At 37.0% G+C, this 23,232-nt stretch overlaps 7 protein-coding genes across 9 annotated transcripts; all 7 read left to right on the top strand.

Annotated features, from left to right (window-relative positions):
* Nucleotides 1–210: 210 nt before the first annotated feature.
* On the top strand, nt 211–4,898 carry LOC103846356. Its single transcript, XM_009123267.3, has 7 exons — nt 211–230; nt 434–598; nt 700–766; nt 849–3,488; nt 3,578–3,996; nt 4,371–4,520; nt 4,625–4,898. Exons 4-7 carry the CDS (start codon nt 2,927–2,929, stop codon nt 4,772–4,774), a joined length of 1,281 nt encoding a protein of 426 aa, XP_009121515.1. The 5' UTR covers nt 211–230; nt 434–598; nt 700–766; nt 849–2,926; the 3' UTR covers nt 4,775–4,898.
* LOC103847525 lies at nt 456–1,136 on the top strand. The gene is made up of 3 exons (XM_033282927.1): nt 456–598; nt 700–766; nt 849–1,136. The coding sequence occupies exons 1-3, from the start codon at nt 456–458 to the stop codon at nt 1,134–1,136; spliced, it is 498 nt and encodes a 165-aa protein (XP_033138818.1).
* A 387-nt stretch (nt 4,899–5,285) lies between the features above and the next one.
* LOC103847526 (ubiquitin receptor RAD23d) lies at nt 5,286–7,644 on the top strand. Its single transcript, XM_009124620.3, has 11 exons — nt 5,286–5,412; nt 5,620–5,766; nt 5,849–6,064; nt 6,158–6,196; nt 6,275–6,361; nt 6,460–6,507; nt 6,600–6,706; nt 6,797–6,868; nt 6,971–7,060; nt 7,158–7,236; nt 7,337–7,644. Exons 1-11 carry the CDS (start codon nt 5,347–5,349, stop codon nt 7,451–7,453), a joined length of 1,068 nt encoding a protein of 355 aa, XP_009122868.1. The 5' UTR covers nt 5,286–5,346; the 3' UTR covers nt 7,454–7,644.
* Nucleotides 7,645–7,891: 247 nt separating this feature from the next.
* Nucleotides 7,892–10,678, top strand: LOC108870184 (ubiquitin receptor RAD23c-like). 3 transcript variants are annotated; one of them, XM_033282559.1, is made up of 10 exons: nt 7,892–8,411; nt 8,746–8,892; nt 8,982–9,035; nt 9,187–9,363; nt 9,452–9,490; nt 9,563–9,652; nt 9,757–9,804; nt 9,882–10,042; nt 10,135–10,218; nt 10,311–10,678. In XM_033282559.1, exons 1-10 carry the CDS (start codon nt 8,346–8,348, stop codon nt 10,429–10,431), a joined length of 987 nt encoding a protein of 328 aa, XP_033138450.1. In that variant the 5' UTR covers nt 7,892–8,345; the 3' UTR covers nt 10,432–10,678. The 3 variants fall into 3 exon arrangements, with proteins under 3 accessions (XP_033138450.1, XP_033138451.1, XP_033138452.1); XM_033282560.1 differs by having other exon boundaries at nt 9,563–9,649; XM_033282561.1 differs by lacking the exon at nt 9,757–9,804 and having other exon boundaries at nt 9,563–9,649.
* A 160-nt stretch (nt 10,679–10,838) lies between these two features.
* LOC103846358 (ubiquitin receptor RAD23c-like) lies at nt 10,839–13,661 on the top strand. The gene is made up of 13 exons (XM_018655503.2): nt 10,839–11,019; nt 11,331–11,486; nt 11,589–11,621; nt 11,722–11,856; nt 11,945–11,983; nt 12,188–12,235; nt 12,407–12,445; nt 12,522–12,605; nt 12,708–12,761; nt 12,863–12,963; nt 13,052–13,123; nt 13,225–13,300; nt 13,403–13,661. Exons 1-13 carry the CDS (start codon nt 10,954–10,956, stop codon nt 13,526–13,528), a joined length of 1,029 nt encoding a protein of 342 aa, XP_018511019.1. The 5' UTR covers nt 10,839–10,953; the 3' UTR covers nt 13,529–13,661.
* A 228-nt stretch (nt 13,662–13,889) lies between these two features.
* Nucleotides 13,890–17,400, top strand: LOC103846357 (ubiquitin receptor RAD23c). The gene is made up of 11 exons (XM_018655275.2): nt 13,890–14,265; nt 14,516–14,671; nt 14,766–14,819; nt 14,966–15,187; nt 15,270–15,308; nt 15,382–15,459; nt 15,570–15,617; nt 15,709–15,830; nt 15,918–16,019; nt 16,117–16,192; nt 16,293–17,400. Exons 1-11 carry the CDS (start codon nt 14,200–14,202, stop codon nt 16,410–16,412), a joined length of 1,083 nt encoding a protein of 360 aa, XP_018510791.1. The 5' UTR covers nt 13,890–14,199; the 3' UTR covers nt 16,413–17,400.
* LOC103846359 (probable carboxylesterase 17) lies at nt 16,646–23,232 on the top strand. Its single transcript, XM_009123270.3, has 2 exons — nt 16,646–16,967; nt 21,675–23,232. The coding sequence occupies exon 2, from the start codon at nt 21,902–21,904 to the stop codon at nt 22,976–22,978; it is 1,077 nt and encodes a 358-aa protein (XP_009121518.1). The 5' UTR covers nt 16,646–16,967; nt 21,675–21,901; the 3' UTR covers nt 22,979–23,232.

The following is a 23,232-nucleotide window of genomic DNA, read 5'->3' on the forward strand; positions in this document are numbered from 1 at the left end:
TTACAAGTCAAATAATAATTGCATGAAAACCGGAATAATAGCTGTCCACAAATATCACTATTATCACGACGGCAAGAAAAGAAAAAAATCCACCCGAAACGGCGTCGGTTCACGTCGTCTTCAACCTCACCCACACTTTGGTCTCTCATCCTTTTATATAATCCCTTCTTTCCTCAGACAATTCTTCCCCTCTCTCTCTCTCTCTATCGTCTCTCGGAGATATTACTCAGGTATCTCTCTCCCTCATTTCACTCTCCTGCTCCCTTTATGCCCATTTTTCTACAGATCGCTTATGTATAGATCCGTTTCCCTTCAAACTATGTCAAAGCTTAAATCTTTTTCTCAGATCCTTTTCAAAGTCTGTCTCTTTCTTACCTTTTAGGGCGTTGTGATGGATCTGATCTGATCAAATTTGTTTTTTTTTGTTATTCAGGGCGTTCTTCTGTGGATCAAAGATGAATCAATACAACGCCTTCGTGTCTCGCGAGGAGGAGATGATGGGACTTGATCGCAGCAACGATCTCGTCGTTTGTCCTAAGCCTCGACGTGTCGGCGTACTCGCTAACAACCTCACGCGCCCTCTCAGATTACATATGAGGTATACCAAAAAAAAAAAAGCATCTTCCTTTTAACTCAGATTCTTTTGTGCTTAGGACCAAACACTTAACCGCAAACTCTGTTTTTGTTATGGATTTGTAGTCAAGCTGCTGCTGATTTGTGTGATTCTGAAGCTGGTGCAGAGCTTTTAGACATCATTCGTAGAAAGGTATGCTGCGTTGGTGTTTCTGATTTTCGATTAAGGATCTTTCTCTGATTCATTTGACTTATGTCTCTCTCTCTCTCTGCAGGAGGACAATGTTACAATAGGGCCATACTTTCTCGGTTCGCCTCCGAGCAGAGCAGCGAACCCATTAGCCCAAGACGCACGCTTTCGAGACGAGAAGATCAACCCACTCTCGCCCAACTCTCCTTTGCTTCAGCCCAATTCATCCACCGCCTTTCCTTCTCCATCTCCATCATCGTCTCGTGGTTGCGTTAGGATGAAGTTTGGACTCAAACCACCTGCAGTTAGAGTAGAAGGGTTCGATTGCTTGAACCGTGACCGCCAGAGCTCGAGCATCCCCGCCATGGCTTAGTAGACAAGCCGAAAAACAAGTGTATATAGAGATTCCGGAGTCGTTTGTTCACCCCAAGGCCCTAACAGAGAGAGAAGGATTTGATTACTAGTATTACTATTACCATTTTTGAAGCAAATGAATATTGTGATATCTATTTAGTGTTTTTTCATCTTTTCCTGAGAGAGAGAGAGGGAGGGTGGAGATGAAGATGAAGATCAGTCAGCGTTTTGTTTATACATTAATAATTAAGGAGAAGATTTAGAAGAATCTGTAAAATTTTATCTGAGAAAAGAGGTCTGGTTTGTATCTCTCTTCTCTTTTGGGTTTCGTTGTAATATAAAATTATCTTCTTTCTGAGTATGTTAGTAAACGCCCTCTTTAACTTCTTGGCTGAGTTTAAGCTCTCCAACAACACCTCTGTATATGTGCTTTTTTTGTGTTTCAGTAAATCTGTATATTAAAGCGCCGTATTGTTCTTTTAACTTATGGTTCTTACCAGATCTCTTTTCATATATTGTGAGAAAAGCAAAAATTTAAATGTAGCTTTCAGCGTGGAGTCCATATGTCTGCCTTAAATGGAAACCGTTGAGTGCTTCTTTTTTGCTCTCTTACCGAGTTTCTTGCTTTACTTTATTTTGCCGACAGTCTTTGAACTTTTTACATATCAAAGTCATGGTGAAAACTGAAGTTGAACAGATTGTTTCGTTTCTAACTCATCTGTTACCAAAATAACTATGATGTTGTGATTATTTATATGGACGAGTGCATCGCCGTCCCTTTGAAAATAAACTCACCAGTATCGAAAATAACAGAGATGTTTACTCCTACTTCAGTGTAGTCATTGTTGTGGCCTCTATTCATTCTTGCACATCAGAGTCTGCTTTATCATTATCTTCATTTTGATCAGGTTGTTCTTTGGGAAAAATTCCTCGATTTACATAGCCGCAGAAGCACCCCAAAGTGATAGCATATGCTGCAATCTTGGTTTAACTCCTTGCCCTTGTCTATTATATTCTAGCTCCTCAATTGGAATTGTCAAGCTTGTAAAGTGGTAACTGAGTCACTCTCCATGTGGTTACCGAAAATAGCACAAGTGAACATGTTATGTCGAGGGCTCTTGACTAGTAACTCCCCATAAAACAAATGTTAAAGCTCTGGAGGAAGTTTTAATTTTCATGATGCACCGGGTATTCATGTGGATGTGGTTACTAGATTTCAACTTCAAAGGATTGTGAGTGAACCAACCAATAGCCTGACCTTGGAACTGATGCATGATTTTTTATTTGTCAACTATCCATTTAACTAAATCAAAATTTTGGTCAGACGAGCTGATTCTCCGAGGAGCCTCTCCGACGTCTGTCCGTCTGATGTATCCACTCAGTTTTATAAGTAAAAAAATCCTTGAAATGTTAATTTGTAGGAATAACTTTCTTCACACTAATTTACTTCTATTTAACAGAAAAAATCACATCATTAGGAAATAGGTTTTTTGAATCTTCGTAGTGAGATCCAAGTACATTAACTAATTAATTGTGTTGTTATAAAACAAAATCTAAGAAAAAAGACAGTTATTCTCGCGGCAAGACAATTAACTGAACAAACGCATCTGTTGAAAGAAATATAACTTACTCTAACGACCATTAACCGCCAAAAATTCTCTCTTCTCTCTCTCTCTCATCTACAAAACCTTTCCCCTGATCAAACCGTTAGAACTTTTTGTCACTCACTCTTTGGTTCTTCAACTCTCAAGCATCGTCCGGTGCTTGAGAGAGAGTTTCACTCTTTTTGTGTGAAAAAAAAAACACAAAATGGCGGGTGATGATGATCCAAAACCGCCCGGTCTTGAAGACAAAGACGATGGTGATCCATACTATGAACCCTTTTCAGAGGAGGAACTCCAAAACCTTATGTCTAATCAAAATCCTAACCTGATGGATTTTGCTTTCACCGAGAATCCACTTCCTCCTCCTACTACTACTCCGATTACTATAGCAACATCGGATATAATCGAAACCGAGATGTTGAATCAACTCTCACTTACAATCCCTAACTGTGATGACACCGACGATTTTCTTGTTACATCATTTGACGATGATATTGACCTCTCTTGGGACTTGTCCGATATTCCATCTGAGTTTCTCAACGACAACATGGACAGTAACATCCTAGGAGAGATTGGTACTAATGATGATAATGGTAACATTGTTGGTGGAACTGGTACACTTGAAGTGAGTACTCGTGTTTTTGTTGAAAACGGTCCGAACGTTGAAGCCGGTGGTGGTTCATCAGCGCCGATTACACCGACAGTATCCAACGGCATACTCGTGTGCACTTGTTGCAACCTTCTTCGAACATTAATCCATAGCAATGGTACAATAACTGCTATATTAATCATATTAGAATTTTGTTTATTGAATGGTTATGTTTTAATTGGTTATATTTTATGCATGGTTCTATAGGTCAGGAGATGATGAGACTTGATTTTCACGGAGGCATAGGGTACTTCTGCCATGCGATTCTCGAGATTCACCGGCTTGATGGTTCTACCGAACCGCAATATCAAACCATTGATTTGAAGTTTTTGTCTATCGAGGATGTGAAGAGGTTTATAGAAGATTATCTCGCGGCGAGAGCAGCATGCGGTTTTGGGGTTGTGGAAGACACTAAAGCTGATTTCTATCAAGCAATGAACCCCAACTTTTCCAATAACCAGCCGCCTATGTTGGCGTTGCCACCGGTCGATGATGTTCCAATGCGTCAGGCTATAGTGCCTGATCCAGCCCTTAACGTTCCGTCTGTGCCGCTGTATGTTGGGTTGAGAGATGAACCTCCAGTGTCGAAAGGAAAGAAACGGAAACAAACCCCTCTCGCAATACAGGTTTTGTCTCTAATACCTCAGTTTATTATCATAGGATAGGATAGGAACATGTTACTTGTGCTACAAGGAACCGTTTGCTATGTGCTTAGAATTTTGTGTTTAAATTGAGGTTTAAGTGTTAGATAAAATCATATATAGATATTATTTAGGGTATGGTAAGTTTATAGAAGAACTTTAAAGAATCTTTTGGACGATTTTATTACAGAAACTAATATAGTTACTGGTCTATGGAGAGGAATCTGTTAGGGTTTGCATGTAGTTGAAGAACATGTTTCTTGTGCTTTAAGAAAATTCAGTTTAGCTGATTTTATTGAAGAGAGTGACTGATCTTTGGGTTTTGTTATTTCATCTATATGTGCCGAGGACAAGAACAGAGAGAACGGACTGGAAAACTAAAACTTAAGGACATTAGCATGCACTTCCATCTCCCGATTCAAGAAGCGGCTAGACGGATGAGCCTGTGTCCGACAGTGGTTAAGAAGATATGCCGAAGGGGTGGGCTCTATCGATGGCCTCATCGCAAGGTAATATTCTTGAAACAAACAACTAATCATGCTCTCATTCTATTAAATGATTCTAGCCTTTTCTTTTTAATTTACTTATATGAGTCTTGTAAATGAATATGTAGATCAAGAGTCTTCTGAGGAAAATCTCGTCATTGAAAAGCTCGTTAGAGACGACAAAGGATGCACAAGCAAAGGCCCGTGTCGAAGCAGAGATCGAAAGACTCGAAAAGCAGATAAATGAGATCTGTAGTGAAGCACTCAAATACGCTTAAGCGGTTTTGTTTCTTTTTTGTTGAATTAAAGTAAACTTGGAATATTTTTCCAGATGATTACAAATACACGCGTATGTGATTTGTTTTTTTTTTCCAATAAAGAATGACTAATATACTTTATATACTGCTTTTAATAATGAGAAGCTGCCTTATATAAGATGAAATTGAATGATAAGCTAATCACATTTTACGTAGGCAAAATAGTAAATAAAGAAAAAAAGTCGCGTAGAAAATAAATACCAAAGGAAAAGAGGAAAAAGAGAAAATTTTACGTAGGCTAAATAAAGAAAAAGAAAAACGTCAGTAACATGTTAACCAGTCACCAGATAACACGTGTCAAACTAGACGAAACGATGAGCAGAGGGAGACTATATATAAACCACTTAGGTGATATAATGAACCAGAGCGTACAAGTTGAGTCGTTTGCTTCTCCTTTCTCGTCGTCACTCACCTGCATACCTCTGCTTCTTTCTCAGCTCGGAAGTTAGTTACAGACGGCGATTCATCGAAACAGAATCTCGCCGGAGCAATCAAACTTGAATCTTTCTTTCTGCTCTTCGGTGAAAGAGAAGATGAAGATCTTTGTCAAAACGCTGAAGGGGGATCGCTTCGAGATCGAAGTCAACCTCGAGGATTCGGTACGTTGAGTTTCACATCTAGGTAGAAGGTAGTTCGTTCGATACCTTGTTCATTACGGTAGAAGATTGATCGCTATTTCTTGATCGGGCACGATTAATAACTTGACATTTGCTCGTTTGTCAATGTGAACTCTGATACGCTAAGTTGCTCGTTATGTAGATGATTAACTATTGGTTATGTACAAAAAAATATATATATGTGATCAGGTTGTTGATGTGAAGAAGAACATAGAGACGGTGATGGGAGTTACTGCTGAAGAACAAATGCTTATTCACAAAGGGAAAGTGCTTAAAGATGAAACAACAATGGAGGCTAACAACGTTTCCGAGAAAAGCATTATTGGCGTTATAAAGGTGTGTGATTAGGGTAACGAAAGTTAATGTTTTCTAGAGTTTAGCTTGTTAGTTATGTGCTCGGGTGGGCTTATAAATGCAGAGAAAAGCTGCATCTACCGCAACGTCTACCTCAACTGAGACTCCTACTGAAGGTGCCTCGGCTGGTGCATCATATGTGGCCAGTGAAAGAGTTTCAGAGAGTAGCATTCAGAAGATTCTTGGGATGGTCGGAGAAGGCTGGGATCGTTACATGGTTACCTCTGCACTCTGTTTGGCAGATGATGACGTTAATAAAGCCTTGGAATATCTTTACTTTGTGAGTTTTCTTTAAAAAAACCTAAACGTTGTGTGCCCATAGTTAAGAGAATGTCTAGTTTTAAGACTGATTATAAGTTATACTTTTTTAAAGGAGCTCCCGAGGCAGATTGAAGATCATTACATAGCTGAGGTAAATAAACTAAATCTTGTTGAACCGAGAGGATATGTGTAAATTCGGAAGACTGAGAAAATAAAATGTAATGAAAAGGGCGCACAGGATCAAACTCAAGAATATGAAAATCCTACAGAAGAAGACGAGCTACGGTTTTTTGATTACCTCAACGGCAGTCCAGAGGTATTGAGCTGTTGTTTCATGTTCCGTCTTACTTGAAAGATCAAAGGAGATAGAGATTAAATTTGTGGAGATCTAACTTGGTACTTTGTGACTACTAGCAAGAGTATCTACGAGCTTTGGCGCGATCAGACCCTGGTATCGTAAAGGTAAAAAACCAAAAATGCAACAAAGAAAAAAACGGAATGAAAATTAATGATAATTATGCTCAAGTTTTCTTTTTTGTTGAATCTTGCTGCAGGACTTTGTAGAGATGCTAGAGGAGCAAGATCCGCCAATTTTTGTGTTGATTCAAGACAACAAAGCTCTCTTCTTACGCTCACTACTTGAAGTTCAAGGAGGAGCATGGTAAAACATTGTCTTAGTTTATGATTCAGAGACTCGGATCCTATATTGAACTAGAGCTCTTGGTTAAGTAATATTTTTGTCTATTTTCAGTGGCAACGAAATGGAGCAGGCTCATGAACACCAAGCAGTCCAGACCAACGAACCAAACAATGGAGGAGATGGGTACAAAATTGAATTACCATAATTAATGTTGGTAGTAAAATGGACTGAGCTTTCTTTTGGTTTAAGTTCTTGTGGGTTCTTTGTTGTTGTTGTGTGATTCAGTGACAACCAAGTGGGAGGAGAGTCTGAGGAAACCAAAGTTGAGGAACTCCAAGCAGACCAAACCAACAAACCAAACAACGGAGTAGATGGGTACAAAATTTACCATAATTAATGTTGGTAGTAAAATGAACTGAGCTTTCTTTTGGTTTATAAGTTCTTGTGGATTCTTTGTTGCTGTGTGATTCAGTGGCAACCAAGTGGTGGGAGAGTCTGAGGAAACCAAAGCTGAAGTCGCCAACGCTGAGGATAATGAATTGATCGAACAGGTCTGTCTATGCGTTATCTTCTCTTGCTTTATTTAGAAACTTCAACTTCATTGGCTCGTTACTATATTCCATAAAACGTGTGTTTTGCTTTTCAAAACAGCTGGAAGCACTGGGATTTGAGAGAGGTGATGCAGAGGTGGCGTACTTCGCCTGCAACAAGAACGTACAAGAGGCTGCGAACAATCTTCTCGGTCACAAGCACGAGTCTCAAGAATAACACCACTAAACCATGAGTTTCTTTCTTGGCTCGTAGTGGTTGCATATCTTTTTCTATCGAGAACCAAATGTCTTGTTCTGTAACGTGGTTTCTTTTGCTCTGGTTACACAGTTGGGATGATTGACGTGTATATACTACATTTCGCTTAAAACATCATTTTTTTGTATACAAAACAAAAAGTTAGAACAGCATATAGAGGGAGTACATTTTTCTGAAAATTCCAATAAAAACCTTCATTGAAAATGTTCTTGTATCTAATTAGCTAACAAAAAGAAAAGAAAAAATGTAAAAATTAGGAGAGAGACCGCCGAAAGTTTTCAAAAGAGACACTTTGAAATACTGTAGAAACCACAAAAACACTTTTCAGTTCACTTATAAACCATTTAATTCTTTTTAAACACTAAAAATTAATTAGATTACTAAAATACTATTTTTGTTCTGTTTAGAACTCCATTTAAGATATTGGAGCGGTGGCGTTTATATACTTTCAGATGATTATGTAATGCTTCTAATTAGGCCTACTTCTAATAAATGAAAAACAACCTTAAATAGATAAAATTGCATGATAAGCCAAAATAACTACATTTTAAACCTAAAACCAAAAGGGAAGCGGGAAAAGAAAACATTGACTGATACATACGTCACCAGATTAGCACGTGTGAAGCTCGTATTGGATGGTTACAGAAATAATTATCAGAGGCAGACTATAAACAATCTGAAGGAGGTAACGTAACGTAGTGAAGGCGAGCTTATAAGTTGAGTCCTTTTCTCCTTCTTCTTCTTTCTCGTCGTCACTCTCCTACTTACCCGCTTCTTCTCCTCAGCTCGGAAGTTTGTTACCGACGGCGATTCATCGAACCAGAGTCTCGTCGGTTTTCTCGAACTGGAATCAATGAAGATATTTGTCAAAACGCTGAAGGGGGATCGCTTCGAGATCCAAGTCAACCTCGAGGATTCGGTACGTCGATTCTCAAGGATCTTTGCTCAAATCGTTTCTTGGCAAAGTTGAGTTTCATATCTAGGGTAGTAGCCAGGAGGTAGTTCGTTCGATTCCTTGTTGGTTACGGTAGAAGATTGACCACGGTTTCTTGATTGGCAAGTAATAACTTTAGTTGGTTTCTATAAAGAGTTATACTCTAGAGCTTTGAATGATGTGATCTTTCGTCAATGTGAACTCTAATACGCAAAGCTGCTTGTAGGGTTTCGTTTCTTAGATCCATGAGTCTCCTCTGTATTGTTCTGTTTTCGTTAAGTAGCTGATTAACTGATGGGTTATACATGTGTGTGATTAGGTTGCTGATGTGAAGAAGAACATAGAAACCGTGATGGGAGTTACTGCTGCAGAACAAATGCTTATTCATAAAGGGAAAGTGCTTGAAGATGAAACAACGATGGAGGCTAACGAAGTTTCCGAGAAAAGCATTATTGCCGTTATGAAGGTGTGCTTAGGGTTTGGTAAAGGGTAATGAAAGTTTATGGTCTAGAGTTTAGCTTATTGATATGTGCATGGTTGGGGCTTATATTGTAGAGAAAACATGCATCTACCGTAACGTCTACCTCATCTGCTAGCCTTAAACCTCAGGTGAGTTGGTAATTATCATTGTTATCATTTAACCTAAGATTCTTGTACCTTACGTGACGTCTTGTGATTCTGAAGAGAATGCAGTCTGTTATGTTTCTCAGCTATGTCTACTTTGTTTTTACTGAGTGGTAATAACTTGAGATTGATTTAGGTTCAAGCAGCGCATCCTTCTTCAACTGCATCAAATATGACCTATGAGAGTATTTCAGAGAGTGGCATTCAGCAGATTCTTGAGATGGTCAGTGGAACCTGGAGCCGTGAAGCGGTTGCCTATGCACTCTACTTTGCATCTAATGACCTTGATAAAGCTGTGGAATATCTTTACTTTGTGAGTTCTTCATAACCCTAAACGTTGTGTGCCCAAAGTAAGGGAATGTGTAGTTGTAAGACTGATCATAAGTTATATATTTTTAAAGGGGTTGCCGGAGCAGAGTGAAGATCCTCACAAAACGGAGGTAATACTCTAAATTTTATTGAAGCAAGAGGGTATGTATAATCTGAATACTGAAAATAAGTATAATGAAAAGGGTACACAGGAGCATACTCAAGAACCTGAAGCTTCTCAAGATGCAATCCAAGAATGGTCACTTGATGCCTTGCGCAACACTCCAGAGGTAGTCAGCTATTATTTCCATTTCCTCTTACTTGAAAGATAAAAGGCGATAGAGATGATTAAATTGGTGGAGATCTAACTAGTTATTTTGTACGTTGTGACAACTAGTTTGAGTATGTACGACCTCTGGTGCAATCAGACCCTAGTCTCCTAGAGGTAAAACCAAAAAATGCAAATGATTTACTATGCTCAAGTTTTTGTTTTGGCTTTTGTTGAATCTTTGCTTGCTGCAGGAAATTCTGGAAGTGATAGAGGAACACAATCCGCAATTGGTTCAGTTTATTCTAGACAACAAAGCAGACTTCTTACGCTTAGTACTGGACCAGCCTCAGGAACACCAAGACGACGACGTCTTACACTTTCAAAGCAACGAACCAAACAACGGAGGAGAAAGGTACTGAACTTAATTATCATAATGTTAGTAGTAAAATGATATAGAAATTAACTGAGATTTTCTTGTGGATTCTTTGTTGTTGTGTGATTCAGTGGAAACCAAGTGGGAAAGTCTGAAGAAACCGAAGTTGAGCAGCCTCAAGCAGACCAAACCAACAAACCAAACAACGGAGATGGGTACAAAAATTTACCATAAGTAGTGTTAGTAGTAAAATAATGCAGAAATTAACTGCGCTTTCTTGTGGATTCTTTGTTGTTGTGTGATTCAGTGACAACCAAGTGGGAGGAGAGTCTGAGGAAACCGAAGTTGAAACGGCAAAAGATACAGAAGCGAAAACCCGTGTTGAAGCAGAGATTGAATGCCTTGAGAAACAATTTAGTGAGATCTAAGTGATTTTTTATTTTGATGTTGCAAAAGTAAACTTGGAATATTTTTCCAGATCATCACAAATAACAGGCGTAAGTGATTTGTTTTCCATTTTTGTTTAAATAAAGATGAACTATATACGTTCAGATGATTGTATATACTTGCTTGTTATAATGATAAACTGCCTAAAATAGATGGAATTGCATGATAAGATACTACGTTTTTAAACCTAAAACTGAAACGTGAAGAGGGAAAAGAAAAACATTGAAAGATATACACACCCTCGATTTATTATTTACGTAGGTCACCAGATTAACACGTGTCACTTGGATGATTAGAGAAATAATTATCTCAGAGGAGGTAACGTAGTGAAAGCGCGCGTATAGGTTCAGTCGTTTTCTTCTCCCTTCTCGTCGTCACTCACATACATACCTGCTTCTTCTCAGTTCTCAGCTCGGAAGTTTGTTACCGACGGCGATTCATCGAAACAGTATCTCGCCGGTTTTCTCGAACTGAAGTCTTTTCTTTCTCCGGTGAAAGAGAAGATGAAGATATTCGTCAAAACTCTGAAGGGAGCTCGGTTCGAGATCCAAGTCAAACCCGAGGATTCGGTACGTAAATTCACAGTTGAGTTTCATATCTTTCGTTCTATTTCTTGTTCACTACGGTAGAATATTGATCACTCTTTCTTGATCGGCAAGTTAGTTACTTTTGGTGGTTTCTATAGAGAGTAATACTCTAGAGTCTTTGAATCATGTTCTCTTTCGTCAATATGAACTCTGAAAGTGATACGCAAAGATGCTTGTAGGGTTTCGTTTCTTAGATCCATGCGTCTCCTCTGTATTGATATTGTTCCGTTTTCGTGAAGTAGCTGATTTAGCTGATGGTTATATACAAAAAATATATATGTGAGCGTTATCAGGTTGCTGATGTGAAGAAGAACATAGAGACGGTGCTGGGAGTTAATGCGTATCCTGCTGCAGAACAAAGGCTTATTCACAAGGGGAAAGTGCTGAAAGATGAGACAACAGTAGAGGCTAACAACGTTTCCGAGAAAAGCACTATTGGCGTTATGAAGGTATGTGCTAAGGGTTTGGTAAATGGTAAATTAAATTTTATGGTCTGGAGTTTATATAAGCTTATTGATCTGTGCGTGCATGGTCGGGGCTTATTAATGTAGAGAAAACCTGCATCTGCTAGCCTTAAACCTCTGGTGAGTTGGTATCATTGCTTTCATTAATTATTCTTGTACCTTTATATCTTTTGTTTAGTGAGTGATAGTAACTTGAGATGCTGCTGCATCAAATGTGAAGTATGAAAGTATTTCAGAGAATAACATTCAGTGGATTCTTGAGATGTCCGGAGGAGAGTGGGAGCGTGACCTGGTTGAGGATGCACTCTATTTGGCATATAATGACATTGATAAAGCTGTGGAATATATTTACTTTGTGAGTTCTCTTCAGAACCCTTTGCCCATAGTAAGGTAAAATATATCGTTTGAAGACTGATCATAATTTTTTTTTTCCTTAAAAAAAGGGGTTGCCGGTGGACAGTGAATATCCTTCTATAACAGAGGTAATACACTAAATTTTGTTTAAGCAATAGGGTATATTTGTACACTGACGACTGAGAAAAACTGTAATGAAAAGGGCATAAATGATCAAACTCATGAACCTGAACCCGTTTCTAGTTCTTCTTACTTGAAAGATCAAAGGAGATTGAGATTAAATTGATGGAGATCTACCTAACTAGTTTTTTTTTGTACGTTGTGACAACTAGTTCGAGAATGTACGACCTCGGGTGCAGTCAGACCCTAGTCTCTTAGAGGTAAAACCAAAATGCAACAAAAGATAAAAATAATGCCAATCTCTAGTATTTTATTTGGTTTTGTTGAATCTTTAGAATATCTTTACTTTGTGAGTTTTCTTCAGAACCCTGTGCCCATTTATAGTAAGGGAATAAGTAGTCTTAAGACTGATAAGTTTGTTTCTTTTAAAGGAGCTCCTGGTGCAGATTGAAGATCTTTTCATAACGGAGGTAATACACTAAATTTTATTGAAGCAAGAGGGGTATGTGTAAATCTGAAGACTGAGAATAAAAATGTAATGAAAAGGGTGAAACTCATCAAGAACCTGATGAACGTCCTTCAGCAGCCGACCTAGAACAGTCACTTGATTTCGCGCGTTACACTCAAGAGGTATTGAGCCTGTACTTCTTACTTGAAAGAACAAAATAGAGAGAGAGAGATTAAATTTGTGGAGATCTAACTATTTTTTTTTGGGTACGTTGTGACAACTAGTACGATCGCGAGTATCTACGAGCTTTGGCGCGATCACACCCTAGTATCGTTAAGGTAAAACCAAAAATGCAACATAGAAAAAAAGAAAATGCAAATGAATATATTGTGCTTCTCAAGTTTTTTATTTGGTTTTGTTGAATATTTGCTTGCTGCAGGATTTTGTGGAGATGGTACATGAAGACAATCCGCTATTTTTTCAGTTTATTCGAGACAACAAAGCAGACATCTTACGCTTACTACGTGAAGGAGGAACAGGGTAAACATTGTTCTTAGTTTATGATTCAGAGACTGAGATCCTAAATTGAACTAGAGCTCTTCGTTAAGTAATTTTTGTGGATTTTCAGCGGCACCGAAATGGAGCAGCCTCGTGAACACCCAGCAGTCGAGACCAACGAACCAAAGAATGGAGGAGATGGGTACAAAATTTACCATAATTAATTAATGTTGGTAGTAAAAATGAACTGAGCTTTCTTTTGGGTTTAAGTTCTTGTGGATTGTTTGTTGTTGTGTGATTCAGTGGCAACCAAGTAGGAGAGTCTAAAGAAACCGAAGTTGAAGTCGTCACCCCTGAGGATTACGAATTGATCGAACGGGTCTGGTCTATGTGTTCTACTCTTGGTTTCTTAGAAAATTCAACTTCATTTGGATTCGTTATAACTATATTCATAATACGTGTGTTTTTGCTTTAAAAACAGCTAGAAGCATTGGGATTTGAGAGAGGTGATGCGGCGGTGGCGTACTTCGCTTGCAATAGGAACCTCCAAGTGGCTGCAAACCATCTTCTCGGTTACAAGCACAAGCACGAGCCTCGACGAGAATGACACCACTAAACCATGAGTTTCTTTCTTGGCTCGTAGTGGACCTAGTGGTTGCATACTTTTTTTTTTCTATCGATAAGCAAATGTCATTGTTCTGTAACGTGGTTTCTTTTGCTCTGGTTACACAGTTGGAATACTGTGATTCTTTTTCTTTTGTTGTTGTGAAAGTTAACTTGGAATACTTTTCCAGATGATTACAGATACACGTCTAAATGATTTGTTTTGTTTTTTTTTAAAGTAAAGATGGAATTAGAGCACCACATCTATAGAAAATTATATACTTTCAGATGATTATGTACTGCTTCTAATCAAATAATGATAAACAACCTTAAATAGATAGAATGGAATGATAAGCCAAATAACTACATTTTAAAACCTAAAACTAAAAGAGAAGCGGGAAAAGAAACATAGTCACCAGATTAGCACGTGTCAAGCTCGTATTGGATGGATAGAGAAATAATTATCAGGGACAGGCTATATAAACCATGCGAAGGAGGTAACGTAGTGAATGCGCGCGTATAAGTTTTCTCCTTCTCCTTTCTCGTCGTCACTCTCCTACTTACCCGCTTCTTCTTCTCAGCTCGGAACTTTGTTGCCGACGGCGATTCAGCGAAACAGAGTCTCGCCGTTTTTCTCGAACTTGAATCTTCTTCGGCTCCTCGGTGAACGAGAAGATGAAGATATTTGTCAAAAATCTGAAGGGTGCTCGCTTCGAGATCCAAGTCAGTCCCGAGGATTCGGTACGTAGATTCTCAAGTATCTTTGCTCAAACCGTTCCTTTGCACAGTTGAGATTCATATACGATTTCTTGTTCATTACGGTATAATATTGATCACTCTTTCTTGGTTGACAAGTTAGTCTTGAATCACGTGCTCTTTCGTCAATGTGAACTCTGATACGCAAAGCTGCTTGTAGGGTTTCGTTTCTTGGCAAAGTTAAGTAGCTGAGTGACTGACGGTTTAGATACAAAATATATATGTGTGTGATCAGGTTGGTGATGTGAAGAAGAACATAGAGACCGTGATGGGAGTTACTGCATATCCTGCTGCAGAACAAGTGCTTATTCACAAAGGGAAAGTGCTTAAAGATGAAACAACACTAGCAGCTAACAACGTTTCCGAGAAAAGCGTTATTGGCGTTATAAAGGTGTGTGCTTCGGTTTGGTAAAATGGTAACGAAAGTTTATATGGTCTAGAGTTTAGCTTATTGATCTTGTGCATGGTCGGACTTATAAATGTAGAAAAAACCTGCATCTACTGGAACGTCCACTGCACCTGCTAGCCTTACTGCTCTGGTGAGTTGGTACTATTGTTATCATCTAACCAAAAGATTCTTGTACCTTTTGCATCTTTTGATTCTGAAGTGAATGCAGACTGTTATGTTTCTCAACTATGTCTACCTTGTGTTTAATGAATGATAATAACTCGAGATTTGATTTAGGTTCATGCAGCGCATCCTTCTTCAACTGAAACTGAGACTCCTGTAACTCCTACTGAACCTGCTTGGGATGCTGCATCAAATGGGAACTATGAAAGTATTTCAGAGAGTAACATTCAGCAGATTCTTGAGATGGTCCGTGGAGCCTGGAGCCGTGAAGCGGTTGCCTATGCACTCTGTTTGGCATATGATGACCTTAATAAAGCTTTGGAATATATTTACTTTGTGAGTTCTTCTTCAGAACCATGTGCCCATATATTGTAAGGTAATGTGGAGTTTGAAGACTGACAAGTTTTTCTTAAAAAAGGGGATCCCGGTGAAGAGTGAAGATCATTACACAACGGAGGTAAATACACTAAATTTGTTGAAGCAAAAGGGTATGTATAACCTGAAGACTGAGAATAAAATGTAATGAAAAGGGCACACAGGAGCAAACTCAAGAACCTGCAGAAGCAGACCTAGAATGGTCACTTGATTCCTTGCGCCACACTCCAGAGGTATTGAGCTGTTTCCAGTTCTTCGTCTTACTTGAAAGATCAAAGGAGATAGAGATGATTAAATTGGTGGAGATCTAACTAGTTTTTTTTTTGTACGTTGTGACAACTAGTTTGAGCATCTACGACCTCTGGTGCAGTCAGACCCTAGTCTCCTAATGGTAAAAGCCAAAAATGCAACAAAAGAAAAAGGGAATGCAAATGATTTATTATGCAAAGTTTTTTATTTGGTTTTGTTGGATCTTGTTGCAGGATTTTTTACTGATGCTAAAGGAACAAAATCCGCCATTCTTTCAGTTGATTCAAGACAACAAAGCAGACTTCTTACGCTTATTATTGGAGCAGCCTCAGGAACCAAACAACGGAGGAGATGGGTACGGAACTTAAAAGTTAAAAGCCATAATGTTAGTAGTAAAATGATATAGAAATTAACTGATCTTTCTTGTTGTTGTGTGATTCAGTGGCAACCAAGTGGGAGATTCTGAAGAAACCCAAGTTGTGCAGCCTCCTAAGGAGCTCCAAGCAGACCAAACCAATGAACCAAACAACGGAGGAGGAGATGGGTACAAAATTTACCATAATTAATGTTGGTAGTAAAAATGAACTGAGCTTTCTTTTGAGTTTAAGTTCTTGTGGATTGTTTGTTGTTGTGTGATTCAGTGGCAACCAAGTAGGAGAGTCTAAAGAAACCAAAGTTGAAGTCGCCACCCCTGAGGATTATGAATTAATCGAACGGGTCTGCTCTATGTGTTTTTTACTCTTGGTTTCTTAGAAAATTCAACTTCATTTGGATTCGTTACTATAATCATAATACGTGTGTTTTTGCTTTAAAACAGCTGGAAGCATTGGGATTTGAAAGAGGTGATGCGGCGGTGGCGTACTTCGCTTGCAACAAGAACGTACAAGTGGCTGCTAACCATCTTCTCGGTTACAAGCACGAGTCTCGACGAGAATAACACCACTAAACGGTTTAGTCTAAACCAAACTATCTCTCACTATGAGTTTCTTTCTTGGCTTGTAGTGGTTACATCTATTTTCTATCGAGAACTAAGAGCATGTACAACGCTATAAATCAGGCAATCCTTAGGAACAATCCTTAATGCTTTTTGATTAAAGAAATATTAAAAAAGGAGGATAAAGTTAAGGATGATCCTTAATTAAGGATTAAAATACGGAAATCCTTATTGTGCTGGCACACTTTGATTGGTCAGCTGAAAGTGTACGTGTTCTTCATCTCCACCTTGTCTCTTCCACATTATCTGCTTCACTCTCTCTCTCTTTCTAGAGCAACAATGGCTACGACTGCTTCTTTCTTTACAATAGCGTCGTCATTCTCCGAGCCCAGGATTCAGATCCGTTCCTCGAAGCGCACAAGCCTTTCACTCCAATACTCAATTCCGTATAAAGCCAATTCTCGGAGCAGGAGGAGACTCGTGGTAAGCTCCGTTTCAGCGCCCAAAGTTGAGCTCCGTACTGGACCGGATTATCTCATTTCATCCCTCCTCTCTAAGGTCTGTATCGGTTTGAGTCAAATACATTTTCAATTTTAAATTTTAAATTTTTAAATTTCTAAGATTAAGAAAAAAAAAATTCTAAGGATTCCATATTAGATAATACCATTGGACCTATAATTATGTTAAGAGTTCTTAACTATTGAAAAAAAAAGAAAAATTATTATAATATATCTAAGGATTCCAATGGTGGGTAACACCATTGGAGTTGCTCTAAATGTCTTCTTTTGCAACGTAGTCTTTTTTGCAACGTAGTTTCTTTTGCTCTGGTTACACACAGTTGGGGTGATTGATTGATGTGTATACTACCTTCCCTTACCAAAAAAAAAATCATTTCCAAAAACACTATAATTTAGTGTGATTATTTGCAGCTTTCATATGACCTTGTACTGACTAAGGAAACAAAAAAGGAATAAATAATTGTTTAGTTGTTTATTATCTCCATCTAAAAACAGTACCATTGAATAATTATCTTTTTCGGGAGGGGGGCTGTAATTAGTCTACCTTTTGGCTAAACAAAGCACTTTCTGAATTTATATTTTTCCAGTGAGACCATATTTTTGGGAAAGGCTCTTTCTACGAAGCTAACGATGGGAGGAAGAATACGAGAAGTAAATATTCTTTGATATCGAAAAATCTCATTTGGTGCGTTCAAAGAGAATATAAGGAAAGCTAAGAATATTTACAAAGATAAAACTTAGGCAAAAGTAACTTTCTCCAACAGATTTCTCACACGGTTTGTAATGCTGCTTCTCGCTACTCGGCGAAAGCATGATCAAAGCTATTAACCAACACTCAAATTACAGTCGAGTTATGTACGTGTGAATTAATACTTAATTATTAGAAAAAATCATGGGAATTCATGCCGTCGTAACTTGTAACTTGCAAGTTTAATGTTAAAATCTGCTACGATAACATTTTACCAATGGAAAAAACTAAAAACAATTACAAAAAATGTAATAGAATATTCGAGGGGAGGAATATATCATAAGAATTTTAGAAGATTTGTGAATTGTACTTGCCCATGGAATCTTTGCCGACTTGATGTTCTTTTGACTTCTCTACTTCTGTTTAGTCCTCTATGAAAAATAAAGAAAAAAAGACTTTCACACTGTTATTGATTATTATGCATGCATATAAATTACTAGTTATATGATATAATATAACATATGTTTTATTTTCTAGTTAATATATGAAAGATGAGCCGGAATAACGAACTATTCATCTCCAAAATAGTTAAAAGCGATTTATTTGCCCTAAACACTTAAAATGGAGATTCTAATAAGAAAACCTATTTTCACAAATGAAAGAAGATTACACTTATGAGAATGATATATTTTCTGTTTTATACCCACTAGTCTATCGTTATTGGATAATTATGTAGATAAATACATAAGAATTGGCATTTTTCGAAAAGGACAACAACAGTCTGAGTTCCACTTTGTAATGATACAAATAAGAAGTGATGTAACAACACGAATTGTTTGGTATCAAATCAACTGAAACTCAACTTACAGTCATTTAACTATTCATAATACCACGACTGGCAATAATGTTGATTATTCTTTTAGGATATAGCTCTTCAATGTTTTCATGTAAGCATAATTTGTTTTTATTTAGCGCAATATTCCGTTTAATATGAAAATTTTCCACGTGAATTTGGTATAGTTTCTTTGTGTAATGTTATTCTTTTCACACATTGATTATGATATTGTATTCAATCGTGAACTTGTTTCAGGCTTTTTAAGTCCTGGTCATAACTCATCATATTCTAATATTTATATATATTGTTTTGCTACCATACAAAATATATTTTACTTTTCATATGATCCCTTCTTATTTTACAAAATAGGTTGTTATAACTAACTAAACTAAGAACATCTGCATCAGTGAATTCCATGGAAAGTTTACATAGTTTTCAAAAAAAATATATTAAAATAAACAAAAGAAGTAAACCTGTCTCTTGGAAGTTCACTGCACTGAACCCGGATCTTCACTGTAGCGCAGACCCCAGGTACGTGGCGATCTGCGATTGGTCCGATTAATTAATTTTTCTTTTTATTTTTAAACAAAAATCAAATAGAAAAAAAAATAATAAAAAAATACTTTGTGAACTCCTTCTATGGGGTTCACTGCATTGAACCTGGATCTTCACTGTAGCGCGGACCCCACAGCACGTGGCGGCCCGCGATTGATCCGATTAATTAAACTTTTTTTTTAAAACAAAAATCAAACAAAAATAATAATAATAAAAACATATTTTGTGAACCCGGATTCACTGATGCAGATGCTCTAACAAGTTTATGATAGATCGGATCACTTGGTTTTATAACTACTATACGGACCTAAATAAATTTGTATGTTTTTTATATCTCTCGAGTAATATCCCCTATATATTAATTGAGAATCTTTTAAATAGTTATAACCTTAAGTTTGTATTAATTAAAAAGAGACCTCATCCTATGTGGCAGTTGTTTAAGCTCTCTTATTGCTGACGTGGCTGAATTTTAGAGAGTTTTGGCAAATCATAATCTAAAACTATACATCCCTAACGAGAAATACAATTCGATGGACCTATAACCGTATTATTTATACCATGCGCTTTAATTAATGGATGGTGTGCATACTACATGTAAGCGTAACTATATATTAACATATAATAATTCAAGTCCAAATGTATTCGTTTGTAAAAACTGTATCAAATTTTTTTGGAGCCATTACGTACAAGTTATAAAGCTTTGGAAAAAAATAATCTAATTGTCTTTGATGGAAAATATCATGTACATGTACATGTATACTAATTATCATTTTATACTCAACCATTCAAGAATTTTTTTAACACGTAATATATTATACTTAATACATTATCATGAATACCATAGTGTGTATTGCTACATAATCATGAATACCATAGTGTATCGTATACATAATTGTGGATCGATCGGTTCAATATGGAACCTTACCAGTAATTTATGGTTTGGGGTGGATTATGAATCGTCTGGTTCTCATACGGTTGAAGTCTATATAGTTTAAGACTTAAATCTAATAGAAGTTGATTGTATAGGAAATAAAAGATGCGATTTGTTAATGTATAGTTGTAACATAAAATATTAATCCTTGCTATTTCTATACGTGCAACCATTACATTTAAGAATATCTTTCGTAAGTGAAACTTTCTTAAATTATACAGATGTACATATATAATATTTTTAATACGAAAGATGTAAATAGTGCTTATTACTTAAATCTAGAAGTGTGTGATTCAAACAATTTGTTACTATGTATATAGTTTCACATCAAATATATTTTTTTTGCCAAATGATATTTTCTATACGTGAAAAATACTTTTATATGGATCATTCATAGTTGGAATTTTAAAATTTTGAATAATTCACATATATTCCATATTGTGTTGACATAAATGAGCTTTCGTCAGTTGTATACATTATTCCATAAAATATTGTTGAATGATTGTTATACTGTAAGTATAGATTTGTATAATAAAAAGTTTTTTGATTGTTTTGATTGATTGCTATAATTGAGAAGTTTTTATTATAATGAAAAGTTCATGTATTGCATGCATGCATCGATTGACCCTTTTTGTAGTAGTTTCTCCAAAATTTAATTTGCGCATCTTTGTTAATATATATACCAAATCTTATAATAAATGTTATTAAGCTACTATACAATTGATCATTTTTTATTCAATTGTATTATTCAGAACATTAGTTAATAGTATGGACAAAAAAAATGAACCGACCCAAACCAAACTGACCCAACCAATTCAAACAAATTAAAAACTAAAGTATATGTCTAGACTATTTGATTAAGATTTTATCAATCAAATTGGTTTATTTTGGTTCATTTTATGAACCAAGCCGAAGCTGAAGTGTTTTTACTTATATTAGTTAAACATGATAATAATATTAAAATTTAATAAATTTAATCATTGATAAAAATGGAAGATCATGCGTATTTGGATCCTCTTTCGTCAACTGCTTTGCACCAAGTTGGTTGGCTCCTTATACTGGCCAAGAGACTGCAAGTTAGTTTTTTAAAAGTTTCTAATCGATAGTCAAAAAAAAAACTTAAACGATTAAAAAAATTATACATTTTACTTTTAAATGAATAAAATAAACACAATTTAAAAAAAAAAGAATTTCATAGATTAACATCAAAATCAGAAATCTACTTATTATAGTTAATTATATTAGGTTTGAATATAGTAATATAAAATTATCTTTAGCTTTAAAATTAAATGTGAAGAAAATAATGATTTAATGTCAAATGATGATTTGTTTATGTTTTTATAAATTATATTTTTGTAACTGAAGTAGAACAAAACTACAAAAAGAAAACTAGTCGACTGAAATAAACAAACACAAACAAAACTAAATTAAACCGCACTAAACACAAACCAAACCAAACTAAAACAAAATTGAACACAAATCAAACCTAAGTAAAACTGAACCAAATCAAACTATTTTGGGTTGAGCATAGTTAAGATTCTCTTATACCAAAATAAACCCAACCAAACTTATACCGAAGCTGTAAATAAACCGAGTGACGTGACATTATTTATCAATACTATATGTTTTAAATATTTATCATAAAAATTCACCCTGCGCGTCTTATCCTAGTTGTAATATATTTAATATTCCTAAACAAAATCTTCTAACTATGATTCGTGGTTGATTAAAAAAAAAGGAAGAAGAAGGAAGAGCCATAATATAATATGGACGGCTTTGGAGTGGCCGGTGAAGATTCACCCACGTGAACTACATCAAGGATCTATTATTTTCATCTCCATAATTTACTATATAGATGCAATACTTTTTTTGTGACAAAAAAAAAGATGCAATACTTAAAAAAAAACCATCATTTTTACAAAATTACAGCATTTATATAAACTATCCTCTATATAAAGAGCTTGAATGAATCTCATCTCATTGCATCTCACGCAACTAAAACCCTACCAGCAATACTACACTTCCAAAGTAAAAAAAGAACTAATGGCAGCTCTCTCCTTCACTCACAACCACCAATCATCCGACAACCGCCGTGGTGGATCTCACAACCACCGTCACGGTCCCATCGTTGAAGAAATCGAAGGACTCATCAAAGTTTTCAACGACGGTTGCGTCGAGAGACCTCCCATAGTCCCCACCGTCTCAGCCACCGTTCATCCATCTGCCAAGGTTACAGCCTTTGACATCAAACTATCCAACGACACGTGGGCACGTGTCTACATCCCCGACGCCGCAGCCTTCTCGCCCTCCGTTACTCTCCCTCTCCTTGTTTACTTCCACGGAGGCGGCTTCTGCGTTGGCTCCGCCGCTTGGAGCTGCTACCACGACTTCTTGACCGACCTCGCCGTTAAAGCCCGTTGCGTCATCGTTTCGGTAAACTACCGTTTGGCCCCTGAACACCGTCTCCCGGCGGCGTACGACGACGGAATTAACGTTGTCTCGTGGTTGATGAAGCAAGGATCTAACGGAGGATATTCTTGGGTGAATAAGTGTGATCTCTCGAACGTTTTCTTGGCCGGAGATAGCGCCGGAGCCAACGTAGCTTATCAAGTCGCCCTCAAAATCACAAACACTTCAAACCTCAAAGGCGTTATACTAATCCACCCTTTCTTCGGCGGCGAAGCAAGAACGTTCTCGGAGAAACAACAACACTCCAAGTCATCAGCGTTGACTCTCTCAGCTTCGGACACGTACTGGCGTCTCGCTCTGCCGCGAGGCGTCAGTAGAGACCATCCTTGGTGCAACCCTCCGATAAGTTCATCGGCGAGGTTACCGACGACGATGGTGTTTATGGCTGAGTTTGATATACTAAAAGATAGGAACATGGAGATGTGTAAAATGATGAGAAGCCATGGAAAGAGAGTTGAAGGTATCATTCATGGAGGAGTTGGTCACGCTTTTCATATTCTCGACAAATCTTCGGTGTCACGTGATCGAATCCACGACATGATGTGTCGTCTCCGCAACTTCATTCATCCATAATCTTTCGCTAAAGCATTTAGGAACCTTTAAGTAAATCAATCAAGACATTAAAGTAATTAAGAGTTGCTTTTCTAGTGTTTTCAATGGATGTGATTAGTATAAACTATAAACTAGTCTGATTCCTCCTGTTGTATTATGTTGTTTTGATATATAGTTATATAAGCTTTTGGTTTATGTTGTAATGGCTTGTATTTCACTATCATGTACCCAGTGCTCCTTCTTTGCTGTTAATGATATTGAGAGCTTAAGATATA

Source organism: Brassica rapa, chromosome A10 (assembly GCF_000309985.2).
Source record: "Brassica rapa cultivar Chiifu-401-42 chromosome A10, CAAS_Brap_v3.01, whole genome shotgun sequence".
Classification (NCBI taxonomy): Eukaryota; Viridiplantae; Streptophyta; class Magnoliopsida; order Brassicales; family Brassicaceae; genus Brassica; species Brassica rapa.